General features: G+C 43.5%; 1 protein-coding gene across 4 annotated transcripts in view; it reads left to right on the top strand.

Annotated features, from left to right (window-relative positions):
• MAP4K5 (mitogen-activated protein kinase kinase kinase kinase 5) overlaps positions 1–25775 on the top strand; it is a 66938-nt gene extending 41163 nt beyond the window's left edge. For 3 of the 4 annotated variants that reach the window (XM_086748387.1, XM_086748389.1, XM_086748390.1), the window contains 23 exons: positions 431–493; positions 1802–1883; positions 2528–2644; positions 2951–3029; positions 4072–4130; positions 5121–5185; positions 7820–7864; positions 8808–8850; positions 9304–9514; positions 10057–10154; positions 10256–10297; positions 10928–11012; positions 11096–11175; positions 14163–14223; positions 15236–15350; positions 15485–15543; positions 16874–16977; positions 17353–17530; positions 18484–18552; positions 19206–19298; positions 20432–20502; positions 21233–21288; positions 22466–25775. In XM_086748387.1, coding sequence (XP_086604513.1) covers positions 431–493; positions 1802–1883; positions 2528–2644; positions 2951–3029; positions 4072–4130; positions 5121–5185; positions 7820–7864; positions 8808–8850; positions 9304–9514; positions 10057–10154; positions 10256–10297; positions 10928–11012; positions 11096–11175; positions 14163–14223; positions 15236–15350; positions 15485–15543; positions 16874–16977; positions 17353–17530; positions 18484–18552; positions 19206–19298; positions 20432–20502; positions 21233–21288; positions 22466–22553 — 1963 coding nt within the window. In that variant the 3' untranslated portion in view covers positions 22554–25775. The remainder of the gene's footprint in view (positions 1–430; positions 494–1801; positions 1884–2527; positions 2645–2950; positions 3030–4071; positions 4131–5120; positions 5186–7819; positions 7865–8807; positions 8851–9303; positions 9515–10056; positions 10155–10255; positions 10298–10927; positions 11013–11095; positions 11176–14162; positions 14224–15235; positions 15351–15484; positions 15544–16873; positions 16978–17352; positions 17531–18483; positions 18553–19205; positions 19299–20431; positions 20503–21232; positions 21289–22465) is intronic. The other variant, XM_086748388.1, reaches the window with a different exon arrangement.
• Positions 25776–26580: the final 805 nt, after the last annotated feature.

The following is a 26580-nucleotide window of genomic DNA, read 5'->3' as shown; positions in this document are numbered from 1 at the left end:
TCAGACCTAGAAACTCACACTAGGATGCCCCATCAAACATGTCCTTTCTGCATGAGCTGTCTCTGGTTTTAAGGCATCAGTCTGAAGCTACAGACTTAAATTTAAAATTGAAGTTATCATTGAAATTTTTAATTTAAAAAAAACCAAAACACTTTGTAGTGTCAACAACAATGTGGTTGAGAACAGGTGTGGTAAATCACTAGAGAAGGTGTAACCTTATGTTTAACAGGATTACGCATGGCAATAAAAAGGTTTTATTTAAAGAAAGAAAATCAACAGCTTTACTCTGTCTGTCCTCTAACACAGAATAGACTATAATCCAGTTTTACCAGTATGATTCTTACTGTAAAGTATTAATTTAAAGTGCTTAGGTATTGGAATGAAGTTATTTTATTACCATATAATAACATTATTCTTCCTTTACCCTTAGGGCTTTGTTTTTAATGTCAAAAAGTAATTTTCAACCGCCAAAGCTAAAGGAAAAAGCAAAATGGTAGGTTAAACTCTTTCCTTTCTTCAATATTTTGTAGGTAGTATGAATAAACTGTCATTATTGAAGATGGGAGGCAGTGAAAAATAGTGTGCGCTAGTTTTAAACTCAGGAACCTGAGGGGTGGTTTCACTTGCAAGCGGTTTCACTGAGAAACAATTAGTTGGTTTTTATCGGTGTCTGAAAGCAGACGGGAGGGTTAAGGGCCAGCAGCAGACACGTTCTGACATGACAGAAAACCAGCAGGATGGGACAGGACAGCCCTACCTAAATTGATCCCTGCCAGTGATCCAGAAGGAAACGAAATATCCCTTCTTCAGTCCTTTTTTTATCCTCTCCCCTTAATTCCTATTATAGGGCATTTGCCACTGTCAGTGGGACAGGTAATCATTTAATCCTTTAATGATTCTTTAACCTGTGATACCTTCCCAGAGCCTGCAGGATTTTGCACCACACCGAGTAACTTTTTATTAATGAGACTCAAACCAATTCTGGTACGCAGGACTTTCTTGCTCCTGATGCTGCTGTGCAGTCGTTTTACCTCGAGGTGTTCGGCTGGGCAGACGCGCGCTGGAGGAAGCGAGGAAACACTTCTAAGTGCGCGTTTCCTCTCTTGAAACTGCTCAGTGTCAGCCCAGCCAATGCACTTTGCTTCTCCAGTGCCGCCTTCTCAGATGCTAAGGCTAGAGGAGGAAATGTGTTTTGTAACGTGATTTGAGAGCAAGCAGACTTGGGCTGATATTGTCCCCAGAGAGGCGTACTAACGCAGATGCAATTGCGAGAAAAATGCTTGAAAAATCGTAGGTCCGGTCATAACATCAAGTCATAACGCAGATCTGAAAAGAGGTTACGCGACACAGTCACCTAAGTTGTTCTGAAAATAGCAACAAAGCATTTTAAAGAGTAAGTTGAGTCTGTCTCTAGAACTTTATATTTTATTTTCCTACCTGTAGCCAAGAACAGTGAAATTTGTAGGTTTGCCTAGACTTTGAGGGTTTACTGGGTACATAATTCACAATTGTTATTTCTGATACCTAATTCCGTAATAATGAGACCTGGAAAAAGTTGAAATAGCACCATACGTGTTTGGTTTATTTTCTGTACCAAAGCATTTTCCATGCAAGTTCCATGAATCAAATGGATTTTTTCCTATTTTGCTAACTTGGAAATGTAATTATTCAAACCTGAGATGAGGTACCTGGACGATGCTCTAAGTTAGCCCGCCCTTTTGTGATCTGTTTAGTAACTGTGTTAAAAAATAAAAAAATATCTTCTTGAAAAATTAAACATAATACCTCATTTTTCTTTAAGGTCGTCAACATTCCATAATTTCGTCAAAATAGCACTTACAAAAAATCCAAAGAAGAGGCCGACGGCAGACAGACTCCTTTCTGTAAGTTACTTGGAACATTTAGTGATGTCAATAAGAGATCTCTTCCTCCAAAGTGAGCAACAGATCGATGGGAAACCAAACTGGAACAATTTGCTTTCTCAAATCTTACAACACGGGTGGAGAAATCTGAAGGAAACAGACATAGGTCAACTGTAGGAAGTAGCAAGATTTTGTTCGGTATCAAGACTTTAATACAATTTTTTTGGGAACAATTACAGAAATTGGCTTCACGTTCTGTCCTCAGCCTCGTCCCTTCTGCCAGGGGGTGTCTCAGCCTCTTAGGTGTAGCTGTGTAGACGTTGACCCTTCCTGTCACCCAGCCAGAAAACGGATGAATTTAGCAATTGTTCATGTGTCTATTTCTGCCTTCCTAAACTCGGCTGAAGTGCTAATGTGAAAATGAATTTAAGGTGTAATTGTTTGTTTGACTCAGAGGTTCATTTCCGAATTACAGGTGGCAAAAGTGTGGTGTTGCCATGCTTATGGAGGGGTTAGAAAGCCTAACCATTGAGGAGTCATTAGAGAAATACTCAAGCCCCCAGCAAGCAGGCGACATTCGGTCACGTTCTATATTGGATGTTGTTCTATTAATGACAGTTACGTATCAGTTGCATATTATAACTTGTTCTTTCCTGCGGTTCTAGCATAGCTTTGTGGGGCAGCCTGGTCTTTCGAGATCTTTAGCAGTTGAGCTGTTGGACAAGGTTAATAATCCTGACAACCACACACACTACAGTGAAGTTGACGATGATGATTTTGAGGTGAGAACATCTTTTATTTTCTGTCTTTAGATGAAATACCGTGCTTTGCTTTAGGAATGTAAGATTTTGTAGATCTCTATTTTTATAGAGTTAGCATGCAGGAGAAATATTGCCCCAGCACTTGTCACGCGTCTGGTGGGGACATGTAGAAGAATCCTGTGCGCGGGCTGTGGAAGGCTAGGACAAAGGTGGTCCGTGATACAGTGTGTGACTGCAGCAGCTCTTCTTTCTCCTTGTTGGTTTGATTTTTGATTGAGATCCAACAGAAAGCCACGCGACTTCTCTCATCTTTTCTAACCCTTGCAGCCTCACTCCATTATCCGCCATACAATTCGTTCTACGAACAGGAACATTAGGGCAGAAAGAACGGCGTCGGAGATAAACTGTAAGTCCCTGACGTGCTTTGCCCTTTTCGCGCCGTTGGTTTGCTTCTACCGATGGAGGATGTCGGTGTCATTCTTTTCTTGTGCACTCTGGAAAGTCTCTTCCACTGTTGGCTCAGTTGAGAAACAAAACCAGAAGAAACAGCGCATACACACGAATCTTCAATAATATTTTTCCAAAACCAAAATTAAATCTTGCATATTTTTCTGCTGTTTCATTCCATCTCATTGCTGCATCGTAATTTTTATTTGGAAGCCTTGCATGGCCAGCATAGCCTTGCAGCTCTGTGATTTCTGTCAGACCGTGCAGCCTTAGTTAGAACAGCAAAAACACTAATAACGTGCAAACGTCAAACGATGAGAGTAAGTTCATAGTTGGGAGAGCATCTTTCCACGTGAGTACATTTGGTGTCATGGTGTGATGAGAAAATACAGAAAAAACCCATGACATTTTGTGTTTGTCCACTGTTTTGAGTTCCTAAGTTAAAGCTTTTCTTGACTCTGCTGGAGCGCTTCTGATTGCAATAGCTCTCCTGACCAGGGTGCATGTTAACATATAATGCGTTTTCTTTTAATACAACCTTTTATTTTCTTTTAGTATAATATTATTGCACAGCTCAGTTGGATCTAAGTTGAAATTTTGGGGGCAGAAATGGCCAGGTTTGAACAAATGTCTTTTGTAGTGTAAATGCAATCTCCTCCTCTGCATCACGTACTTCACACCTTCAGGAAGCTTGCTATGAAAAAGCCTCTTTCTTCTCTTTCTCATGCGTTAAAAGTAACGTGTGGTTATGTAGTTACGTTTCAGCGTAATGACTCGGTGTTTACTTCCGGACTGTTTGTTTCTTGTGGGTTTCGTATTTGCAAATCGGAGCACTTAGACAATAACGCTGATATTTAAGCGTTGGTCGTGTTTAGAGGCAAATTAAGTGTTGTGTACATAATATTTGGATCTGTTAAAACATGTGTTTCAGTGTAGTAAGCACTGAAAGGGCACTAGTACAATGTTGTGTGTATTACATTTGAAAACGTCATGTTTTATAGTTGACAAGCTGCAGTTTGAGCCCCCTCTGCGGAAAGAAACAGAAGCTCGGGATGAAATGGTGAGGGCAACTTTGTTTTTTCCTTCGTATTTTAAAATCATAGTGTCTTCGTTGTGTTGTTGAACTTTAAATAATATGTCTCTGAAGTATAAAGTCATGAGAAGACCACTCGTGGTCCCCAGACAGTTGCCACATTTGTAAGAAAATGAATTGCCCTCCATGTTTTGTGCGGAGAGTCGTGCTCAGATGAAAAAAAAACAACATGTGCCGATTAATTTGATAATCTGAAGAGGCCATTCTGCACTTGAGGCCCTGATCTTCCTATCGTCAGGGTTTATTTTCTGCTTGTTTCTTGGAAGGCCGCCAGCTTGCATGCAGCCCCCTGTGAGCTGCTGCTGTTTGTTCCAGCCCTCAGCAGTTTGCTGCAGATCAGCTAATTAACGTTCTTTGGGATTAGCATGTGCCTGTGTACGCAAGGGTTCCATTTTTTAATAAGCGTTGTGAATAGCAGCAGCTGCCCTTCATTTGGATTTGGAGACATTAATGGTCAGTGCTCCAGAAAAATCCCATTCCTGTTTTTCACAGCCGTACTCCAGTTCACCAGGTAAGTTAGGTTTTTTTTTTTAATTGGACTGATTAGGTCTGGACATGCTGCTACCGATGAGGTCCCCTCGGTGCCGTGTCTAGTGACAGGAATGCTCCCAGCCTCTGCTGATGGCGTTTCATACGAGTTTGGAGGTGCCTGCAGTACGTTCTGTCGCTGAAAGAGTGTCTTGGAAGTGCCCTGAGTGGAAAATCCTTATTGAGTGCTCACCATAAATTTTTGCTTTCCCATTACTTATTGCTACTCGATACCGGCGTTATATCATTTCCAGGTGCTGCTTTTCAGTCTGAGACGAAGAGAGCTTTTCAATAGTTGCTTTAAAATTAGATTGTAAAACATTGTTTCACTTTGGAATTTTATTTTGCTGCTTATCAGTCATTCTGCAGGGCTTGGCATAAGGTACTTCAGTTTGACGGGGGGAAAAATGACAATTTCTGCATCTTCAGGTTGTGGCAGCTGGCACTGACTTCGCTTCACATTGGAATCCTTTTGTTGATGGTGGAAGCAGCAAGTAAGTACAGAGTTTAAAAACATCTTATGTTTCTTAGTTTGAAAATACCCTCTGAAAGAAAAATTGAGCTATGGTGGAAAATCAAACCTTAAGCCTTAATCTACTTTAATATCCATAAAGTTAAAGGAGATTTTTACCCAGTGTGCAGTCCTCCTTCTGCAGTTGGTTGATTTTTCTCTTGGGGAATAGGTTTTGATCTCTTTTAACCATGAACAGTAGTTTATTTTAAATTTGTTGTAGCTCCCCAGTTGTAGATGGAAAGCAAAGTGTAAATGTATGGCCAGCACACTGAAATAACACGGCCAAAGTGAACTTTGTGAAGCAAAGCTGATAACCTTGCAAAGGCTGAGTTCAGGATCCTGCACTGGCTTTGCATTTCTCTTCTGAGCCACGGCTGTGGTTGTGACATGTGGCAGAGCTTCCTGTGGCACGTTCACAGGTCCTTGCAAGAAAGGGAAGGAGAAACCCGTTCTGAAGGTTTAGTTTCACCAAGTTCAGTATGATGGCACGACTGCTGCTGCTGTGGGTGTCTGCTCAGCGTAATCGGTAATACGCTCACGTGGTGTTCTGGCGTGAAACGTTTTCTGTACAGATGTCCTAGAACTGATTTCCTCTGTCCAAGTTAGGACTGCATTGAATAGGTGTGAGGCTTCCTTCTGCTGCGAATTACTGGATTCTGCCTTTAAAGGCAATCTTTGAATTTGCAGTGAAGAATATGGCAATTTAGTAATACCGACTGATGCACAGATGTAGGGAAAGATGGTGTTTCAGTTGAAATAATTGCTCAGCTAAAAGAGCCTGTTTCCCATCTTGATTTGGAACTGAGTAGCAGACAGTGAATTTCTTTGGCTTTTCTGCAGATGAAGTCTTGCATAAGCTGTCAGCTGACATTACAGCCCCCTGCAAAGCTGGCTGTGTCCTGGAGATTGCCAGTGTTTGGGTCTTTTTAAGTTCAACCTGTGTTTCTATTTTCTCTCTCACTGTAGTAGAAGTTTGGGGTGGCTCTCTGGGCCCTGCCTCTCCCTGTCCAGTAATGACAGCGACTGCTTTCCTTCCTCTCTGGGTTTGTTTGTGTGACCCTGGTGAGCCGCAGATTGAAAGCCTTTTCTTGTGAGTGCTGGCATTTCTGCAGACGGCTGGAATCCGCGGGGTCGAGGAGCAGGGAGGGAGGGAAGCTCCTCCTGGCAAAGCGACTTACTGGTTTGATTCTGTCTCTGCAGCGTTATTAAGATTGTCTGTACCAGGCTGTATTAACAGCAGAGTGAGTGTAGCTGTGGCAAATGTTGCTAGGGCTATAAATCAGGAAATAGATTTTTTTTTTTTAGTACTGAAAGGAGACATGCATAAAGTTTCTGGATGGTGAATCCGTGGTGCTTACTTGGAAACCACTTCCAGTTTAAAAAGATAAACAGGAAATGCATAGCTCCTCTGTCCCAGCAGTTCTGAGTAATACCAGAGATGTACGGAGAGGATGTGCGCTGGGGGGTCCGTGCTTTTCATGCCCCCTGGCTTTTCTCAGAGTGAATGATGATTGATATGTTTAACTCAGGAATTACTTGGTAGAAAGGGGAATACCAGAGTGTGTACCTGGTGATTGAAGTTCTGTTTATTTTTTCTTATCTTTACTGTAGCATTTTGAAATTACTTTTTAATACATTTTCTGTGTTCTGGAGGTGATTTTTGTTGATGGTTGGAATAGTTCCTGTTGGCAACTCTCTGCCACTTTTCCCTCAACAGTAACTCGCAGCGAAATTTTACAGTAATCCAAATTTGGCTGGGTTAGTTTCTGTATAATCTGCTTTTGTTTTCGTGTTGGTTACCCCGTGGTCATTCCTCAGTGGGTGACGTGCTGCGTTGTGGAACGAGGAAGGACGTGCGAGCTGGTGGGATACGGGGTGTCTGCTCTGCCGCAGCCTGCAGAAGCCTGTCCCTGGTTGAACACCAGCTTCTGCGCTGCCCCTTCCACCTCACGACTGCGAAATGCAGAAGCCTGGACGTCACAGTACCGCAACAGCGTACTAAGGAATGCATTTTCATGGGTTTAGATCCGTGGTTTATATTTTTTCAGATTTAATGCAGTCTTTTCTTCTTTTTTTTTAAGAAGACAGAGCTTGCGAATTGCCATTTTGCAAAATATTCACAAGTTTTGTTTGTTTCAGAATGATATTTTCAGTGTTGCTTTGATCCTCTAGTCACAACTTAGTTTTTGACCCTGGGATAGCTTTGAAACAAGAATTCCCACTGTAATGGGAAACAGTCTGTGTCCTTAGCGCAAAGGAGGAAACTTCCCTTTGCAAAAGTTTTCTCCATTTGTCTCCCAGTAACTTCCTCTGTTCTCATCCTTTTTTTTTCTTTTTCTTTTTTTATATTGTGCTGTTATTAGGCGTTTCAAAAATATTTAAAATACCAGGTAGGGAAATGAAGGATGAGTTGATGGTACCTGGGATAGAAGAGAGCCTCAGTGATTACTGGGAGGTGAGGGGAAGGGAAGGACGGTACTAAACGAAAAAGAACTTAACGCAGTGAGAGAGAAGTGCTGTCTTTTGAAAAGGGCTGGGAGATGCTTGTTACAAAACTAAATGTCCTCACCGATGGGTTTAGCAGAGCTCTTACTTTTATAAACGTTTCACCTAGGGGACTGCTTGCAAAATTTGGCGATGGGAGTGAAGATGTTGAAGAGTGAGTGGACCTCCTTCTCGTACAGTCGCGTTTACTCCGTTCAGCTCTCGCTAAAGCAGGCAGCGTCCTGGCAAAACCTCTTTCCTTAAAATGCTGCAGGCAGCTTTGCCACTCAGAAATAAGTGAGGGCTGGTTGCACTCAAAGGTCTAACACACGCTTGACTGTTTATCGGATCGTCAGGAGAATGTCGGCAAAGCAATGCTTTCTTCCCATGCTCTCCTTCCTGAGGTTATCTCAGAGTGCGTATGGAAGCGCCTAATTTTGGAATAATTTTGGAACTTAGGCGCTTTTACGGAAAGCAGCTTTTGTGTCGATTAATCCATCGACCATGAGCCAGGTAGTGACAGCACGTCCAGATGTTCCCGCAGAGCTCTGGTGGGGTGTGTGCAGCTCTGGTGCCCAAACGTTTGTCTGATGTGGGGCAAAAGCTACAAACTGCACCGAACGGTGGTGAACCTCTTGGTGGTTGGCCCGAAGTTCAGCTGCGGTTGGGGTGGCTGGGAGCAGACGACCAATAACCTCCTTTTCAAACCAACTTTGAAAAATGACGGGAGGACATTGCTCTGTGCCACGATCTACTGGCTGATCCAGAAACGCGGCATTTTCACTGTCGGGAAGAATCTTCTAGCAAAAACAAGCGCAAAAGAAAAATTCAAGCAGTGGAAGGGGGCACCTTCAGGAGCTAGTCCCTGAATGTGTATTTGCTCATTTCAATCACCCTGCTCTTATGAAAGAACATTATTTTATCAAAAAACACCACTTCTAACAAGATTAACGTGCATTTTTCCCCACTCCTGGACTTCTGGTTTAACCCTGTTTGTGCAAAGCTGTAATCTGTCTTTTCTATGCATCCAGCTCCCCTTAGTCACAGTCTGTGTTCTCAAGTAATCCTGTTTATGTTGCCGGTTTAACTAAGACAGCTCCCGCACCTTCTCGTTGTAGATCAACACTAAAGCGAGCAGGGCCACCTCCGCTACCTCCTAAGGTAAGAGATGGTGATTTTTAAGAGTTTTAGGTGGCAAACGCCGCTTGCGCAGCCTCTGGAGCGCTTCTGTCTCATATGTTATATATTTTGTTAAATACCGTTTGCTAGCAGACTTCTGCAACTTCAGATTTTATGCCGACTTGCAGTCTGTATGGTCTTGACCTCTGGAACTCCTGGCTTGTACGCTGCCCTAGGCAAAGTGATTTGTAGGTATTTTCCCTCTAAAGAGAGCGTGCTGCGTGGGATGTTCTTGTTCAGCATTTCGCCTGCTGCTGTGATTTTCCATCAGAGAAGGAATACCTCTTAAATTACTCTGCTGTCAAATGTCTTTTTTCAAAGGCTGGTATTTTTTTTTAATATGTAGAAGCAGTCTGACTTGAGTTAAACTTGTCTGAAGTTTATGCTTCCAGGTGCCGTTTCCTGAGTAATCTTCACCTCTTTTGTTCGTTGCAGCCGAGAATAAACAGTTATCCTGAGGAAAACCTCCCAGATGATGAGAAATGTCAGACAATAAAGCATTTCCCAGACTCACAGAGCAGAGCCCCGCCAGCTCACAGGCGACAAAGCATCCCTGTTTGCGGGCCTCAGGCTGACTCTTCCCCCGTCGGTATGACCAGCAGCATCAGCAGCCCTGGACTGCTCACAGCTAGATACAGCGACTTAGGTAAACGCGTTACGTCTCCTGAAGGTGACTTGCATCCTGTAAAAGGAAATCCGTTCTAGAGTCAGTTATTTTTGGTAGATTTTTTGTTTTTAATCCAAGCTGATCACAAGGTGCAGCTTTCCTTTCTGCATGCGTACTGCTTCTTACTAGAGCCGTGCTCCATGGTGGAAATGTTCTTCCCAAAAGAAGGATGCTCTGCCCAGTCGAGACCATTACTGCGTTGCCTGCAGGAGTAGCAGAAAAACAACGAATGTGTAGGGAGGATCGTTTGCGAGGACTTTGCCACAGCTTTGTTCTCAGTTGCGTTTGGCTCAGGGACTGTTTGGACAAGGGAAAGCCTTCCTTACTCTGTAGCTCAGCGTGCAGAAGAGCGGCCAGCTGTCCTTGGAAGGGTTCAGCTACCTGAGATGTGTGTGTATGGACGTTTCAGAGCTTGCTTCTCCACTCCTGCTGGACACAGGAGAAGAGAGAGTAGGGCAACAAAATATTCTCTACTTCACTGTGTCAAGTGAGCTACAAAATGTGTCTGGGCTTCTTTGCAGGAAATGGGAATGGCATGCTGAAACTCATTGAAGAAAATGCAGAAGGATCTGGACAAATCCCTCAGCTGCCACGTAAAAAAGAGAAAAGAGATTTTCCTGTAAGTATTGTGACTGTCAGACTGATTTCACTGTCATATTAGCTCGCTAGTTTTGTATCCCTGTGTGGGAGGTGTTTTATGATCTTTCTTTCTTCCCGCAGAAGCCAGCAATCAATGGTTTGCCACCAACACCGAAGGTGCTGGTAAGAAATCTCATTTGCAGTAGGAATTACTGGAAGCTTGCTGTCGTGGCATCTCTCTAGTGTCAGAAGGTTTATGCTAGAAAAATCCGCCGGCTTGTGTGGGGTGATTTTCTGCATCTCATAGCCTGTTTACTGAATCCATAAGATTGATTTCCTTACCTTAAAAGCTTCCTTTCACCATTCAGTCTGGAAGCGACAGGTTGGAGACTTCACTGGCTCTGTGAGTTGTGATCTCCAGTGGCAGTCTGCTTAGTAAAGAGAGGGGGAGAGGTGGTAGTGATGCGAGAGGGTGTTCTTACTTCGACATTTCTGCTTGATTTCCCTTCGTATGCCATTTATATAAGCACTCAATGTTGTTCTTACCCAATAGGAACTAAAAATTGTGCGTATCATTTTGATCCCTCTTTGTGTTTCTTAACGTATATGAAGTCTGCAGAAGGGTTTGGAAGGCTGCATTGTAGCTTTTGGGGAAGATAAAAACGTTTTGCATCAAAGCGTATTAGAGTGAGTTTGTGTGTGAAGAAAGAGCGCGGCGGTGTGTGTATCGGTGCGTACGAAGGGGCCAAGTGCCAGAAGATAAACACTTTATCCTGTAAACTCGTTTCAGGTTTCAGTTTTGGTGTTTTTCAGATGGGAGCGTGTTTTTCCAAAGTCTTTGATGGTTGTCCTTTGAAGATAAATTGTGCAACATCGTGGATACATCCAGATACAAAAGGTAAAGTTATTTTAGGTTTGTATTTTAAACTTGACAAAGCGGTAATGAGCTTGTGAGATAATCAGCTTCTCTTCCATTTGTAGATCAGTACATTATCTTTGGCACGGAAGAAGGGATCTACACTTTGAATCTGAATGAGCTTCATGAAGCAACGATGGAGCAGGTGATTTTTGGTGTATTGAACCCACTGAATGCATTGGGGGCGTTATGAAGCAAGAAAGTTTGGTATCAGAGGGGACAGATTGGGATACCAGGCTGTGTGGCATAAACTGATTCACGTCAAAGCCAGCAATAGAAGTCTGAAAACTGATAGTCCCCTACCTACCCGGATTTTTTGTTGCTGCTTATGTAACGTTGCTTTCAAGGAGTTCCCTGCTCAAACATCTTTCTTCTCCTTGGAGACGACAGGTTACCTGCCCTCTCTCTCTCCATTTTATCTCCACTAGATGGCATATTCCTTCTCCAGTGGGTGCTACCAAAGCCCTCAGCCATTTAAGTCGGCTGGCATTGTTGCCACCAATAAATACACATTTCCTTCTGTTTTCTTGGGCTCTCTCACCCTTTCCAAAGCCACTTCGTGCAATCAGGGTACTGTTACATTTGCTTTTTTAGAGTCAGGGCTAGCAGAGTATTCTGGGAAGGGAAGCGTTTCAGCAAAGTCATGGAAGGGGTGGTTTGGCACAGACAAAGCAAGAGAAGATTGTAAAGGGCTTGATGGTGAGAACTGGGAGTTTGAATCCGATACAAGTAGATCCTTTTGAGTTGAGAGAGCTGAGGGTGTACCCGAATGCAATAGGACAGAGTTGAATATGAAGTTGTTTATCTTTGTGTAGCCTCAGTAGACGTGGGGAACAACCACTTACTTCTATAAGCAATTTCTAAAAATTGTGGTGGCAGCTGTTGGAGAGCCTCTGGCCTTCTTACCTCACTTTTCTCTGTACTCCGTTAGTCACAGCAGTCTCTTTCCTTGTACATTTTCCTAAATGATTTCATGTAACAGTCTTCTCTGGACTCTTCATGCTGGTTTTTTGTCCTGTTGTAAGGTTAGATATGCCAGTGGGAGGTAGAGAGAACTTACTAGTGTCTTCTTACGACATTCAGTGCATCCCAAAATGAAAGTTTCCTTTTCTGTGAGCGCATCCTCCGTTTGGAGAGGCCAAGTGTGATCCATTACAAACCCCAGAGACCTTACAACTCTGCTTTTGCCGTGCCACTTGTTTTCCTTATTTGTGTTTATTAATTTCATTATTTCTCCCCACCAAATGCGCATTTTTAACTGTTTCTCCAGCTTCTAATTCCGATCACATCTTCCGAAGTGCTTGCTCTCTCTCCAGGGTTACCATCTCCCAATTTCAGAAGTATACTTTTATTCCACTGTTAGATTTTGAGTGAAAATACTAAACAGAACCAGAGCCAGAGAAGAAGTCACTGTGTATCTACAGGCTGCTTTTTCCTCCTATTTAATAGCAAATCGCTGATAGATAATGAGTTTTTATGTCCAATTAATCGTATGTTTTCTTTCTGCAATTTCTTCTACCCCATTTTTTTTTTTATTTTGCCTGTGGAAATGGCACGCAGGACAAGGTCCCTCACATGTGTTTCACATCTTACGGTTTCGCTGCCCCCAGCAGAGCAGTTACTCCATTAAAGAAGGAAATTCAGATGTTCAAATCCAGCCTGTTCTGCACAAATCTGCACTAGCTGCTCTTGTTGTCCCTTGGGAATTAAAAGCATGTGGCTTGTTCCTGTGCTGCCCTGGATATACAGCTAGTCAGACTGTTTTGCCATTCCCACCGCCATTTTATTTGGCATAGGTACTGTGTTTGTCCTTCCTGAGGTCCTTGTTTGTCCTCTGTCCGTTCTTGAAGATAATCATTGCTGAGACCTTGGGGTTTGAGCCAGTTCTGAAGGACTTCAGTAAGTTAAGTAAACTTACTTGACTTTTCTTAGGTAAATGTTTTCCCAGTTACCTCAGGAATCAGCTGCTCTCATGTTGGTAGTTTGATTTGCATCTTAACTTCCGTTTCTTCCTTCAGGCTTGTCTTGTGATCGTCTCTTCATCCTTAGCATTGTGTCCTTGTTTCAGTTTTCTGTACTATATATTTTTCATACTTAAGACATAAGGGGGAAATAAATATTTACCCACCTTACCATTTATCCATGGGTGGTGACTGTTGGAAACAGATACTGGGTTAGATGAACATTTGCATGAACCACTGGAATCATTCTTTAGTAGAGCAGTGATTGGGGCAACTTCTGGTTTGTTTTGCAGCAGCTTCCTTCAGTGGACTACTGTCCTGTTGGCTTCTTTTAATATTCTCCTTCAGAAACAGCTTAATCCTTTGAACTCCTTTTTTTTTTTTACTGGAAATTTTTTCTTGAGGGAAGACCTTGCCTATAAATACTATTCACTAAATTTAGTCTTGTCTGTCTTTTTATTTTTTTTAACAAAATCCTTGTCCTTATTCCTTCCTCTGTTGAGACTTCTGAATGCTGTCATTTGCCATCACTTTTATCAAAACACCCTTCGGGTTGTCAAGAGGTTCTTCTTAATTTTAAAAGCTTCTCAAATCTAGACTAGCTGCCCCATGAATCACTTCTTCCCTCTGAAACAAAAATCAGTCCCAGTGCCTTCCGTGAGCTGTTGGTTTACAAAGCAGCATGCCAACACAAATAGCCAGGCAGGTGAGTCCCACAAAATACAGGTTTTTGGGTAATTCGGGTTGCTCAGGAAATACTAATGCCTTTCCCCGCCTCTTCTGACTTTTGTGGGGTTTAGTAGGCTTCTGAAATAACGTCACCTTTCTTTCCCTGCCTGTCATTCCTGAGCAAGCTGTATCCTTCTATATATGATATTCCAGTCTTGCCAGTTGCCCCACTTTGGCTCTGTGCTGCTAATTTAAAAATTTCAAAAAATTGAGGTTTGGAAGTTTCAAGGGTAGAAGAGGGAAGGAATGAAAACCATTTCAGACAGAGAAAAGAGCTAAGCAAGGGTCCGAAGAGTGAATTAAAAGGGAACACGTAGTTGCAGCTGGGACTTTCTCCAGTGTTGATCCCCGCAGGAATGGCGGCAGAGGTGGAGCTGGCAGAGAAAACCATGGTTAGAAATTCCTGTATGCTTCTATTAATAGAAATATTTTCATTTTTCAGTTATTTCCCCGAAAGTGCACCTGGCTGTATGTTATCAATAACACTTTAATGTCCTTGTCAGGTACGTATAACTAGAGGGAAAATTAATAAAATTTAAAATAAAGCGAAACATTTAAAGTCATAATTGAGTACCATGTATTTTGATTGTACTGAAGTAGAAAACTGTGCATTGTTCCTTGTGAAAGATTTCCAGTGATCAAACTGGATCTTTACTGGTAGAGCCAGTTGTCTGCAGCGTCCCACCATATTTTATGTATTTATTTATTTATATAAAGTTCGTTTGGAAAAGCTCAGCGCTTGGTATTTGTCAAACAAGAGTTGCTTCTGCCAAGGCTGAAATTTGACTGAAGGTGCCTAGAGAATCCAAAGCGTGTCCTCTTCTTTGATCCCTGGGCTAGGAGAGTCGGGATAAGGACGGCTTTCGCGTGTCAGGACAAAATTAGGAGAGGATTAACTTAGGTGCGTTATCAAAATGTAGCTGCAGCGGCTGATCACTCGCAGTGTATTGTAGCCTGGCAGCATCTTTGGTATGAACCAGCTCCAGAAAAGAAATCCACCCTAAAACAAAACCAGTCTCAGTTTGAAGGAGAATGAGGGCGCTGTGAAATACTAATCCAGCAGATCGATCCTTGAAAAAAAAGTACATTTTTCAACAGTTGTCCTGGAATGCGACATTCTAGATAGGAAACAGAGGCACCGTGGCACGCAGCTAATCGCAGGACTGTGTTTAAAACACGCAGGGTTTTGTGTAACACCGCTTTTAGTGATTTATAGATAAATCAGATGTCCTGATATAATTAATTGTTGGTGTATAACTACAGCCTTCTAAAAATGCGTACGTAAAATTAACTTTCAGAGCTGCTTTAGCGTTATTGAGATGAATGCCGTGTCTTCCCTACGTGCATTATTATTGTTGTCTTGTTTTCTTTTCCTTCGTAACTGGACTTGAAATACCGGGTGCCCGTGCTCCGTTTCTCCAGAAGGTAATTTTTTTATACATAGGTTTTTCTAAAATGTGCCGTTCTCTGCTGGAGGCGTGGGCGCGATGTCAATTGTGCTTTTCTCTCTTTCAGGGAAAACATTCCAGCTCTACTCCCATAATTTAATAGCTTTGTTTGAACAAGCCAAAAAAACGGGATTAGCTGCTCATATTCAAACTCACAGATTTCCCGACAAAATATTACCAAGGTACCAATCTTTCACTTGCAGACAATGGTTAACAAGTGAGAATTCCCGTAAACACTGTTTGTACTGTTGGATCGGGAGCTTGAAGGGCCTTTGGCACCTCTCGGTGATGCATTTTTTCATAATTGTTATTCCAGGAAGTTTGCCTTAACGACCAAGATCCCCGATACAAAAGGATGCCACAAATGCTGTATCGGTGAGTAGGGTTCAGTTTTGCAAATTTTTTTTGCTGACCTTTGTCGTTGGGCATGGCATGTCTTAAAGTCTTTGCTTTTTAAGAAACTTATAGTTAGTTCCTTGTTCAGGAAACAGTGTAACTGCATGATTTCTTAATGCTGTGCCCAACTGGTGCGTTGCTTTCCTTTTAATTAATGCGGGAGTCTTTATGCTCCTCAGTGGAAAAGCGTTTTTCATATCAGCTCTTTTAGCAAGGCTATGAACGTTGCTGCCTAGAGCCAGATCCAAAGGGAATTCCTGGAGAACGCCAGCAGCATGCAGCTGACAGGTCTCGCGCGCTGTCTTTGAAAGCTGCTGGAGCTCTCGGTGAATAAGTCGGCGCTTGGGATCACTGGCCTCAGGCTGCCACCCGAGCCAGCTCCTTACTGGACCTGCAGAGTGCCTGCGAGCGCAACACTTCTCCCGGAATCCCGGACTTGTTGCACACACAGAAATACCCTTTCTGGCTTGCCAGTTTAGCTCCAGCTTTGACCTAGATCCAACTTTTTAGCAAGGCTAACTTGAAAAGAATATTTTCCACACAGAAAAGGCAGGACCTGAATAAAAATTCCATCAGCCTGGGAAGGAATGAAGCCATTGCTCAAGTTCGAAGTGCACCCAAAAGAGTTAAAGCTTGGAAGTTAGAGATTTGTCTTTGGCTTCACTGACTTTCAAAAAGGCTTTGGCTTTCTGCAGGATGCATGTCCCTTTGAAAACTGACCCTAGTGCTATGTGAAGCTGTGCCTTTGCACTCTTAAAAATGCTTCAGCAGAACGTAAAGTACCTGGCTGCAAGCCTGGGTACCCGGTTCAGTCTACAGTGGGCACATCCTGAGGTCAGGCTGGTCTAGCATCCAGCTGAGCTTAAAAAAACCCGGCTCCAAACCCTTCATCCTATTATTGCAGTAGCTGTCAGAGCTCACAAGAAGTTATGGGCCATCTTGACTGCTTGGGAATTTTTTTTATTTCAATCACAACTTGACCCAGACCTTTTACTCCCCCTGCTCACGCAGCCCCAGGAAGAAGGTGTCGCAGCTTTTCTGGCCGCTCAGCATGTGGCCTCTTTATTGGGACTCAAAGAATGCTAGTGGTTATTAATTATACGTATAAATGAATTTATCTGGAACGTAGCACAATATTGATCACTGTGGATATTTGAATGGCAAGCCAGAAGGCAATTAGTGCGAAACCAATGCTGTTCCTTAAATTATCTGTGAAAATAGCTGTAGGTTTTTCTCAAGTATGCGTTGAACTTCCAGGACTTACAGAGGGTTGTTTTATGTGGTTTTTTTGGTTATTTATTTTATATAGTACGAAATCCATACACGGGACACAAGTACTTGTGTGGTGCACTGCAGTCTGGAATTGTTCTACTACAGTGGTATGAGCCAATGCAGAAATTCATGTTAATAAAGGTAAGGATTTCATTTTTGCTGAACATTTAATCATTATACAGTTGTTGAAACAACCTTTCCAGAATCTGTAATGGAAAGTACATCCCAGTCTGGTTCCATTTGTGGGTTCTGAGCACTTGAAAATCTGGCTTGACACATTTTGACGAAGAAAACCGTGTGACTGAAGTCGGTCAGGTGTTGGATCAAGCCCAGTACAGGCAGTAACAGACTGGCGTACACCTCTGTGCAGCGGCACGTTGCTCGCAGCTCGTGCTTCTTAAAAAAAAAACACTTGGGAGCAGTGATTCTTCTCATCTGCTATACTTTGTGCATGTTACTTTAGGCTCCAAGGCAAAAGGAAACTTTACCAATGCCCCATTGCATTTTTTTTTCCAGCACTTTGATTTTCCTCTGCCGAGCCCTCTGAATGTGTTCGAGATGCTGGTGATCCCAGAGCAGGAGTACCCGATGGTCTGCGTGGCTATCAGTAAGGGTGCTGAGCCAAACCAGGTCGTTCAGTTCGAGACAATCAACTTGAACTCCGCTTCGTCGTGGTTTACGGAAATCGGTGCAGGTAAGGCTGGTGCTCCGTCTCGCAGCCGTTTTGTTGCCTGGTAACTGTTGGATATCCCTTCCTCAGAAGTCATTTGGAAACCCTTTAGGCTAGGGAAAATGATATCAGCATCTTGAAGCTGATCCCAGGTTCTTCTTGTGATGGCGTGCCAACTCCAGTATAAACTGTCTTTTAAAGGCTTCATTTTTAGACACATCTTTTATTTTATAAATTTCCTTAAGTAGTAACGCAGACCCTGCTGATCGAGTTCTCATTTGTGGTTGCATACTTTTTCCCGGGGTCAGTCTTCCTCCTCTCCTTCTTTCCTGTGTAAAGACTCATAAATGCATTCTTGTCTGTCCTCCAGCCCTTGGGGGAGGCTTGTCATCTTCATCTGGCTGATAATGAGTAGAAGATTTGGGTTTATCTTCAAAAGCTAGTTGATACCTTGCAGATGCTTTTCTCTGCCGGCTTTGTTGGACAGACTTTTTTACATTTAAATACTGCTTTTTAGCAGCTGTACCAAGAACTTCATTAATAAAAACGAGAAAAACTGTTACATCTAACTTAATATCAGCACGAACATCTTTCCAGATGTGAATTTATGGGAAAAGAGCTTTTTTGTTAGGAGTGAAGATTGCCTTGATGATTCCCTTTTGTTCGTTCTCATGCCTCTTCGTGCAGGAAGCTGACTCGCTGTGCTGAACTGTAATGCAGAATGTATTTGATGCCAATAAATGTCTTCGATATCAAAGACATGCTTTGAGCTGATGAGTTTGTCCTTAGGCCCTGTACTCCTCCCAGAACGTTCTGGGATCATACGGCCTTAAAAACATTTTAAAAAATAACAATATAATAGATTGTAAAAGAGTTGTAGCATGCTGAAAAGGCTGTAGCAATTGGAGAGAGGCTGCGGGGAGGCCGAGATCAGTCTTACGATGCGGTACAAACCGCTCTGTTTCCTTTCCCACCAGGCAATCAGCAGCTAGATGCCATTCACGTGACACAGCTGGAAAGGGACACTGTGCTAGTCTGCCTGGACAGTAAGTAACACCTCTCTGCCGGCCAGCCTGCTGCACCTTCTGCAAAACTGGTTTTGCCGGAGTTGTTGATTTTTAACTCTAACGCAAGTTAATTTTTCTCCCTTCGTTACTCGTTTGTGTCGTAATATTTCCAAAAAGATACAGTTCACATAAGCGGGGTTTCATTTTGACTCTTGTGGTTCTACTTTCCCTCTTCATGAGTGTATCATTCTTGTTGCTTTTCAGAATGAAAGCTCATGCAGCGTTACAGATCAGAATTCAAATACATTACTTGAAAAAAAAAAGTGACATTTGCCTGTTGCATGTGCGAGCAGGACCTCTCGCGCACCGGAGGCTGGTGCCTCAATGGGAACTTTGCAGTGACTTAGCCTGCCTAAATTTCCAACCTTTAGGTTGAATTCACGTTTCTGCACTGTTTGTTACTTGCAGGAAGGCTGTCAGCAGAGTCTAAAACCATACAAAGTGTGTGAGAAGGTTTTCTGTATTTATTTTGAGAGAAGGATGCGCATGGATCCATTTTAGGCAACTACTGTAGATGTTAGGTTTGGGCATTTTTGTAGCTAAACGATGAAATTGGTATTTCATGCTTAAAGCTGTCAGTGATCCTTGTCAGCGGGGGGTTTAACACTTGTTTTTTTGCTGTTTTTCTTGAGAATTTGTGAAAATTGTGAATTTACAAGGGAAATTGAAGTCAAGCAAGAAATTGGCCTCCGAGCTGAGCTTTGATTTCTGCATTGAGTCAGTGGGTAAGTGATTTGCTTCCCTGCTGTCTCTCAAGGACTTACGAACTTGGAGGGATGAGCGTTGAAGGGTTTTTAATAACCTAGGCCTGGTCTGGTGCACCCCGCGGGGCCTGACACTAAAAATTGCACGTGTCAGGGTGTTGTGAGCTGCCTCTTTGGCTCCTCTGACGTGCTGAAGAATATAAGGCAGTTGCCAGATAGCGTGTCCGGCCTCAGATCTAATCAGTTTAATAATTCCGTATCTCAGAAACAAAACTTCTTTCTGGAACCAAGACCAGTACAGACGCAACTTGCTTTGGTTAGCAGTTCTGTACAGCTCGCATGTCTGGGTTCCTCGGCCATCTCCCCTTTAGAAGAAGATTCTTGACGTGGGTATTTTGTATTTTAACAGCAGTTGGTAAAGCAGTGCGCATTCTTTTATACAGCATCTCTGCCTAGAGATGTCAGACCCAGCCTGAAGGAAGAGATCTTTCATCAAGCCCGTGATTCTTCCCTAAATTCTGACAGGTTCTAATTAACTGCTGTGCTTGTATCATCCAGTATCTCCTGCTGAGGAGACCGTTGCCTTTTCCTTGAACTCTGAAGGAATTCGTAGACAGAAGCATTTATCCCAAAGTGTTGCGCTTCCCAGCTGACACTGAATAATGTGAGCAGTTCTTCACGTTCCAAGTGCTCTCTTGGGAATGCAGGGTGTTCAACAACTCTCTTAGCCTCTGATTGCAGTGGGGAGTAGCAGGTGAAGATCAGTGGAAGGCTGTTGTGACAAACACTGCTCTTAGGGCTCTGCCGAATGCCTTGGGCACGTCTAGGACATGGCTCACACTGAGCAGGTACAAAATGGGAGTCAAGGGAATAGTAGAGGAAAACAGGTAGGATTTAGGAAAATAAAACACAGTGTAAAATACGTTTCTGTAACACTACTTAAAGAACACCAGGCTGTTCATCCATGGTTCTCAGCAATCTGGTAATGAAATCGTTCAGAGCTGGTAGCTTTCTGTGTTCTCTCTCTGGCCCTGAAAGGAGGACTCCTCATACTTTCTCCACACGCTTCCCTTTCTCCCTGCTGGTGAGAAACCCAGGTTTCCCGGGTTCAGATAAGCCGTGCTCGGGGCTGATCTGGTGTTTCTGCTTTGCAGTGTGTCTTCAAGACAGCGTGCTGGCCTTCTGGAAACACGGCATGCAGGGCAAAAGCTTTAAGTCAGATGAAGTAAGTAATCTCCCAGTCTCTCCAGGTTTAATTTCTTCCTGTTCCTTATTTACCATTTGATCTTTTGGCCTCTCTAGCTGCTTCCCCAGTGGTAATGCTTGTGCTCCGTGTTGTCGTTGCTGGTTGCTTTCTCTGACTTCCCCTCATGTGTGGCTCTTGGTAAAGCTCACACACATGCTTTAGCCAGCTCTGTTTCCAAGAATATCGGTCAGAGACTCCCGAACGGGTTCTGCACAGAGCCAGTACAGATCTGGTGTAAGCAGCATTCGGGTTTCTTGGATCTTGGATGAAAAGCTTGAGCTGGCAGCAACTCTCTTTAAAAAAAAACAAAACAAAACAAAAAACAACACTTCTTTTTTTTAAAGTGTTCCTCTAAAAAAAAGTCCTTTATTCAAAAAGAACAGTTTCCTTTTTGATGGCATCCTTTGTGAAAACACAAGGAAAGCTCGTCAGTCGATGCTGACAAAGATTTGATCAGCACACTTATCAGGGCCACCAAGTCATCTAGACTGGTAACAGTCTACAATACAAAAATCATTTAAAGTAAGTTATACGTTATGAAATGTAAACTCTTTTTTGCTTAGCATCAAGTTATCTCATTCAGTCCTGTAATTTGCACTAGATTATATTTGAATTTTCGAAGAGACTGATATATTTTTTTCTTCCAACTCAGACCAATACATTTCATTTTGCCACTGACATGAACTTAAATGTCTCCATTTCCCTACAGGTTACCCAGGAGATATCAGATGAAACCAGAGTTTTCCGCTTACTGGGATCGGACAGGTAATCACCTAGGAGAAACACGAACCTTTTATTTTATTTAAACCAACTTTCTTAGTTCCCGCTGGAGCTGGCTTCCAGCCCACCGCAGATCTGTCTGTAGGCAGGCCTGGGGGAGGCAGTAACACTGTTTTTCTGCCTGCAACAGCCCAAAATTTAATTAGTGGTTGCATCTGTCTTCAGTGCTCTGGACCGTGAGGTCTGGAAATCGCAGCGCAAACTGGTTCTGGTGTGTGTTTTTCCCCTTGTGCAGACAGGCAGTGGTAATTTCCTTCCCTGTTAAGCCCAGCAGAGCAGGGGGCGTTTCATTGCAGAACAAGCTCTTGCTAAGGGCCACTGCACTGCAGACACCATACTTTGAGAAATCTGACTCAGTTCAAGTGGCACATCGAGCTTCTTTGAAACGCAGGTAGAAAACAGAAAGCAGAAAAAAAGTTGAATCTTAAAAATGATAGGACACAGTCCTAGGAGCTGGTGAAGTGAAACGCAGGAGCTAAGCAGCTGGAAGGGAGAGGGAAGGGCAAAGGCCTGACCGTACCGGCTGCTGAGATGATTGTCGGGGTTCAGCCTGGGACAGATGCGCAGAAGACAGCGGTCGGCGTGCCAAGACGGGGAGACTGGTTTTCCGGAGGAGCCTACAGGAACGTGATCCGGCAGGATGAAGGCTGAGCTGGGATCAGGCGTTCCGCATGAACCCACCAGCTGATAAATATTTAGCAGGGAGGAGAACTGTTTAGGTGAGGGGCCGATGCTTACCGCAAGACACGGGAGGTACAAACACACCCGGGCCGCGGATGATAGGAGGGTGGTGTTTCCTCACGGTGCTCTGGCTCTGAGAGAACTTCCCCGCAGAGGCAGAAGACACAGCTTATTTCAAGGTGGAGGATGTCGGTTTGGAGGGGGTTTGTAACCTGCTGCGCGTCCCTGTGGGTGAGAGGCAGATTCTGGTCCAAGTCCTCTATTCCTTGTGCGTTCTGCTTTAGTGTTTTTATCAGAAGTGATGCTACTTAGAGTGGAAAATGCAGTCACTTATTTACCGAATACAGTTCCCAAGGAGAACCTGTATCCCTCCGATCCGTAGAAACCTGTGAGCAACCAGTCTGTTCCTCGTCGGTAGTTACGCCAGGTGCTTTGTGTTGCGCCGCTAACCGTTCCGGATTCTGTTTGTGCTTGATTGCAGAGTGGTAGTGTTAGAAAGCAGGCCGACGGAACACCCGACCGCGCACAGCAACCTCTACATCTTGGCTGGACACGAGAACAGTTACTAAGCGACGGTGCCCTCGCGCAAGTAACAGAGGGAATTTGCCACGCGAGGAACGAAGAAGCATTAGGAAACTCAGTACAAGCGGGACTGTGACTTCACTTTCTTCTTTTCTTGACACCTAAATGATGCTTTAGGGTGGAAATCAATACGTTTTTGCAGCTGGGAACAGCTGGTTCTGTCTCTTGCCACTGTGTGGTTGGTTATATCGAGTTTGCTTAATAAAAGCTATGAGATAAATAGCCCTTTACTCGTTAGTTATGGGGAAACGGAGCCTTTAAAAAATGGTTTGCAGTAAAGGTGCCATAAACTGTTAAATATTTTACTTCCCTTGGATTTTCCTTACATTCTGTAGATATAGAAATAGTGCCGGCTGTTTCCCTGTTTTATACTGAGTCTTATTCTTAATAAAAAAGATTTGTGTAGGAAGTGAAAGTATCTGCAGAGCTTTTTGGTTTTAAATCTGCCATTCAGGATGGCTTTGTATAATAGACTATTTAATCCTTATTTATTAATCTGCTGCTAGAATGGTGTAATGTATCTAACTTTTAGCAAAGGAAGGTTGCAGAGCAGCTTACAGGTTTTTTTTTACAATTGTATAAAGATTTGATTATTCTTTTTTCTCGTAGGGATGTAGTGCATTATCGAGGGGAATGTTACCGGTTGATCTTGTAAAAATGCAGTTTTGTACAACAAAGTCTTTTGTATTGATTTGATTTTTTTTTTTTTTTTTGCCTGCGGAATTGCCATAAAAGGGATTTTCTTATTTACTACTAGAGGTAGGGTGTGTGTACGCAAAATACAATACTGATATCAGACGTGTTGCTGCGGGGTGGGTGTGTACAGTAGACACGCGCACGCGTGTGTGTGTGCATGTGTGTTAAGTTGACCGGCAGTGTGTATTTTTTTTATATATATTTATATATATAAAAAATGTACAAAATAGATGAGTCGCTTTATTTTCATAAATTAGGGATAAGCCTTGTGGCGCGAAATGGTGATTGCACGCGGTCACCATCCTTAAGGGGTGGCAGCATGACGTATCGGAGTGCCCGTGACGTGTAGCTTATTGTGCCGTTCCAGCGGGGAGCCTGTCGCGAGAACTGAGCTGAGGAGCTTTGCTGTTTGCGCAGCCGTCCAGCTGCTCTCAGACAGTTTGGAACCGGTTCTTTCCCCAGCTGTGCGGTATAAATAAGTATGATAAGAACCAGTATTCTATCTTAAGGCTTTCGATCACTTTTTCCCTTTCCCTGTTTTGTCACCTGCATTTTTCTTTCTCATTATTTCTCCATTAAAGGGTCACATCGGTTCCTTTTGTCTTCCTCGTTAATTAGAATTCTTGAGGTACCATTAAGTAGGAACGCAGACTGACTGCAGGATAGCATCTGGTTTTACTACCTCACATTCACCTGCTGGCTTAGCTGTAAGTAAACACAGACACCGTAGCAGTTCATCGACATTTGAATTGAGGGATTTCGAAATGAAATCCTACGGCGTACCGCTGCCCGCTCAGTTCTGTGATCTGCTACCCTAGGAAGGAGCTTTGCGCGTCATTTTAATAAAGCGGTAAAGGTAAGTGCGTTTCAGCGGCTTGGCTTTGCTGACACAGCGGAGCCGGAGCAGTTCGATCTTTAACTGGCAACCCGAGGACCGGGGCGCCGAGTTGTCTGCTTCGTTCATAATTTAACACTGACACCGTGAACTCGGCACACGTGATGCCTCGGGGATGGCTTTCTGTTACCAGGTACAGCTGGAGTTTCGTGTTGTTCTGGAAGGAAAAATAGACCCGCGCACAATTTAGCATTTTATCCACTTAGCATTGTCATTCAAAACTAATTCTTGTTAATTGACTTGATGTTTAAATCGAGTCAGGCTTTTCAGTTCAGAAACTGCATCAGAGTTTAATAAATAGTAAGTGTACAGATAAAACTTAAAAATCACTCCACAAACAGTATTTTGAAAATGTTTTCAGTGGTCAGCTGTAATTGGATCAGCAGTATTAAAAGTGGGGCACGTAATTTTTGTCTTTTCAAGAACTGAAGTTCTGTAGTACTGAAATTACTTCCCCGTAGGTAACAGCGATTGGTGATTAACCCTCAGATATTGTAACCCCTCATCTACAAAGACTTTAAAATGAAAATGAAGAAAAAGTGAAGCACCAGGTGTAGAGGTCGTAGAGCAAACGCTTTCACTTAATTTACCTCATTCACTGCAAACATAATTTTGGCATCATCTTTGAAAACACTTAAGATCTCTAAAAGGCTGGAGAAATCTGTAAATAAAATTGCGTATTTATGGGGAATAACTGGAGTAAATAACTGTTAGGTCCTGACACTGTCATGCAACAGTAACGAACAGAAAGTATTTGAATGACATGAATGACTGGTGATTTGCTGAATCCCAAAAATGGTTCTAGGAACGTCCTCATTTATTCAAAGCTCCTTTTCTAGCCGTTACAGCATTTCTAACGGCATCTTGGGAAACGCTTTGTCTGGTTTTATGAACGGCGGCATTTTTGGCGTGATCTGCGAGATACTGTTTCCTAGCGTAAAACCTCCCTCGCTGCTCTTAGCGGAGCGCAGCACGACGGATCTGCATGTTTTGTAGTGAAGCAGCCGCTCTCGGTGACTGCGAGCAGCGCAATTTGTATTTGTTAGACTGTTTAAGTTACTCTGGTGTTGTCTGTTACCTTTGTATGTCTTGTGACGTTTCAAGCAGGGTTGAGAAAGCCTAGTGTGTGGGTTTGGAGTTCATAAAGCAAAAGCTTGCTCAGCCTCTCGTGACTCTTTTGAAGATATCGCAGTGTTAGTTATTTTGATGCACGAGGTTCACGTATTCAACTTGAAAGCCTTAAAACAGGCTCGCAGTGCTCTTTGAAGTGCGAACGGTATTTGAAAAGCAGCCTGTAGATTAGTCCCTCTTGATTTCCTAACCAAATTCATTGCAACTGAAAAATACACCTGTAATGGTGAAGACATCTCTTTAAAAAAGATGAAAGGTACAGCGCATCAGTGAGCCACTACGTCTCTGAATGGAGGAGAAAAAAAAAAAAAAAAGACTGGGAGATTTTCTGGAAATGTACTTTTTACCTTGTTTAGTCATTAGATTGTAACTGAGACTCTAACTGCACTCGTTCCAGTTTGTGTAACTCGGCTTTGTTCGACGTAAATTTCTGTTGCAGTTCATTTCAGTCTATGCCAAATAAACTACGCTTTCTTTGATACCTAGACGTGGTGTGGTGGACTTGCTGGGAACAACACCTCAACACCTTCCGGGACGTATCTTGAAGGATGTAAGCTGGTCTCTGGGTTTTATGGCAGTTACTCGATTGACTGGAGGCTGGTAAATAAATAAATACGGATGAATGTTCCTCCTCGGCAGAGGATTGCTCTCACTGCGGGTGAATCTCGGCAGCAGCCTGTGTGTGGATCTGGGAAGGCAGTCTGGATCGTGGACTGGCCTGCCATTTGACTTCTCCTCTGAGGACCTTCCTCAGTGGTGTAGTCCTTGGGCTTCTCTGAGGCAGAAGAACCAAAAAGAGGCAGCATGTGTGGTGGCAGCTAGAGCAGGAGGAGACTGCTCGTCCCCAACGGATGTGGCTTGGGAAGAAAAATAAATAGTGCATCTTTTGTCCTTGGCAGAATTCAGGAAGCACCCCAGGAAAGGGCTGGGGAGGGAGGAGGCGTAAGGTGGAGTAGGGTGTCTACACAGATCTCCAGACCTACTCCTGGAAGCAACTGCCACGCTCCGGGGCCATTTTTGTCAACGTAAAAAAGCAGGGTACGAGGTTCCTGGAGAGGGGTGAAGACAAAACGGTGCTGGGGGAGAACAGGATGGCCCTGTGGGAGGCCACGAGGGCCCCCTCCCTCACTGCGCCTGGTCTGGGGGCCCCACGGGCCATTTCTTCTCCTCCTCCGCCCCGGGGAGGTCGCTCCCCTCAGCCCCCCGGGCCGCAGACGCCTCGCAAGGATCCTCCCCACCTGCCAGGGCCCGCCCCGGCCCCGCCGGAGCCGAGGGGAGGCGGCGGAGGGCGG

The sequence above is a fragment of the Chlamydotis macqueenii genome, chromosome 5, assembly GCF_036417535.1.
Source record: "Chlamydotis macqueenii isolate bChlMac1 chromosome 5, bChlMac1.mat, whole genome shotgun sequence".
In the NCBI taxonomy this organism is placed as follows: Eukaryota; Metazoa; Chordata; class Aves; order Otidiformes; family Otididae; genus Chlamydotis; species Chlamydotis macqueenii.
The sequence above is the reverse complement of the archived record's forward strand: the minus strand, read 5'-3'. Positions and strand labels throughout refer to the sequence as shown.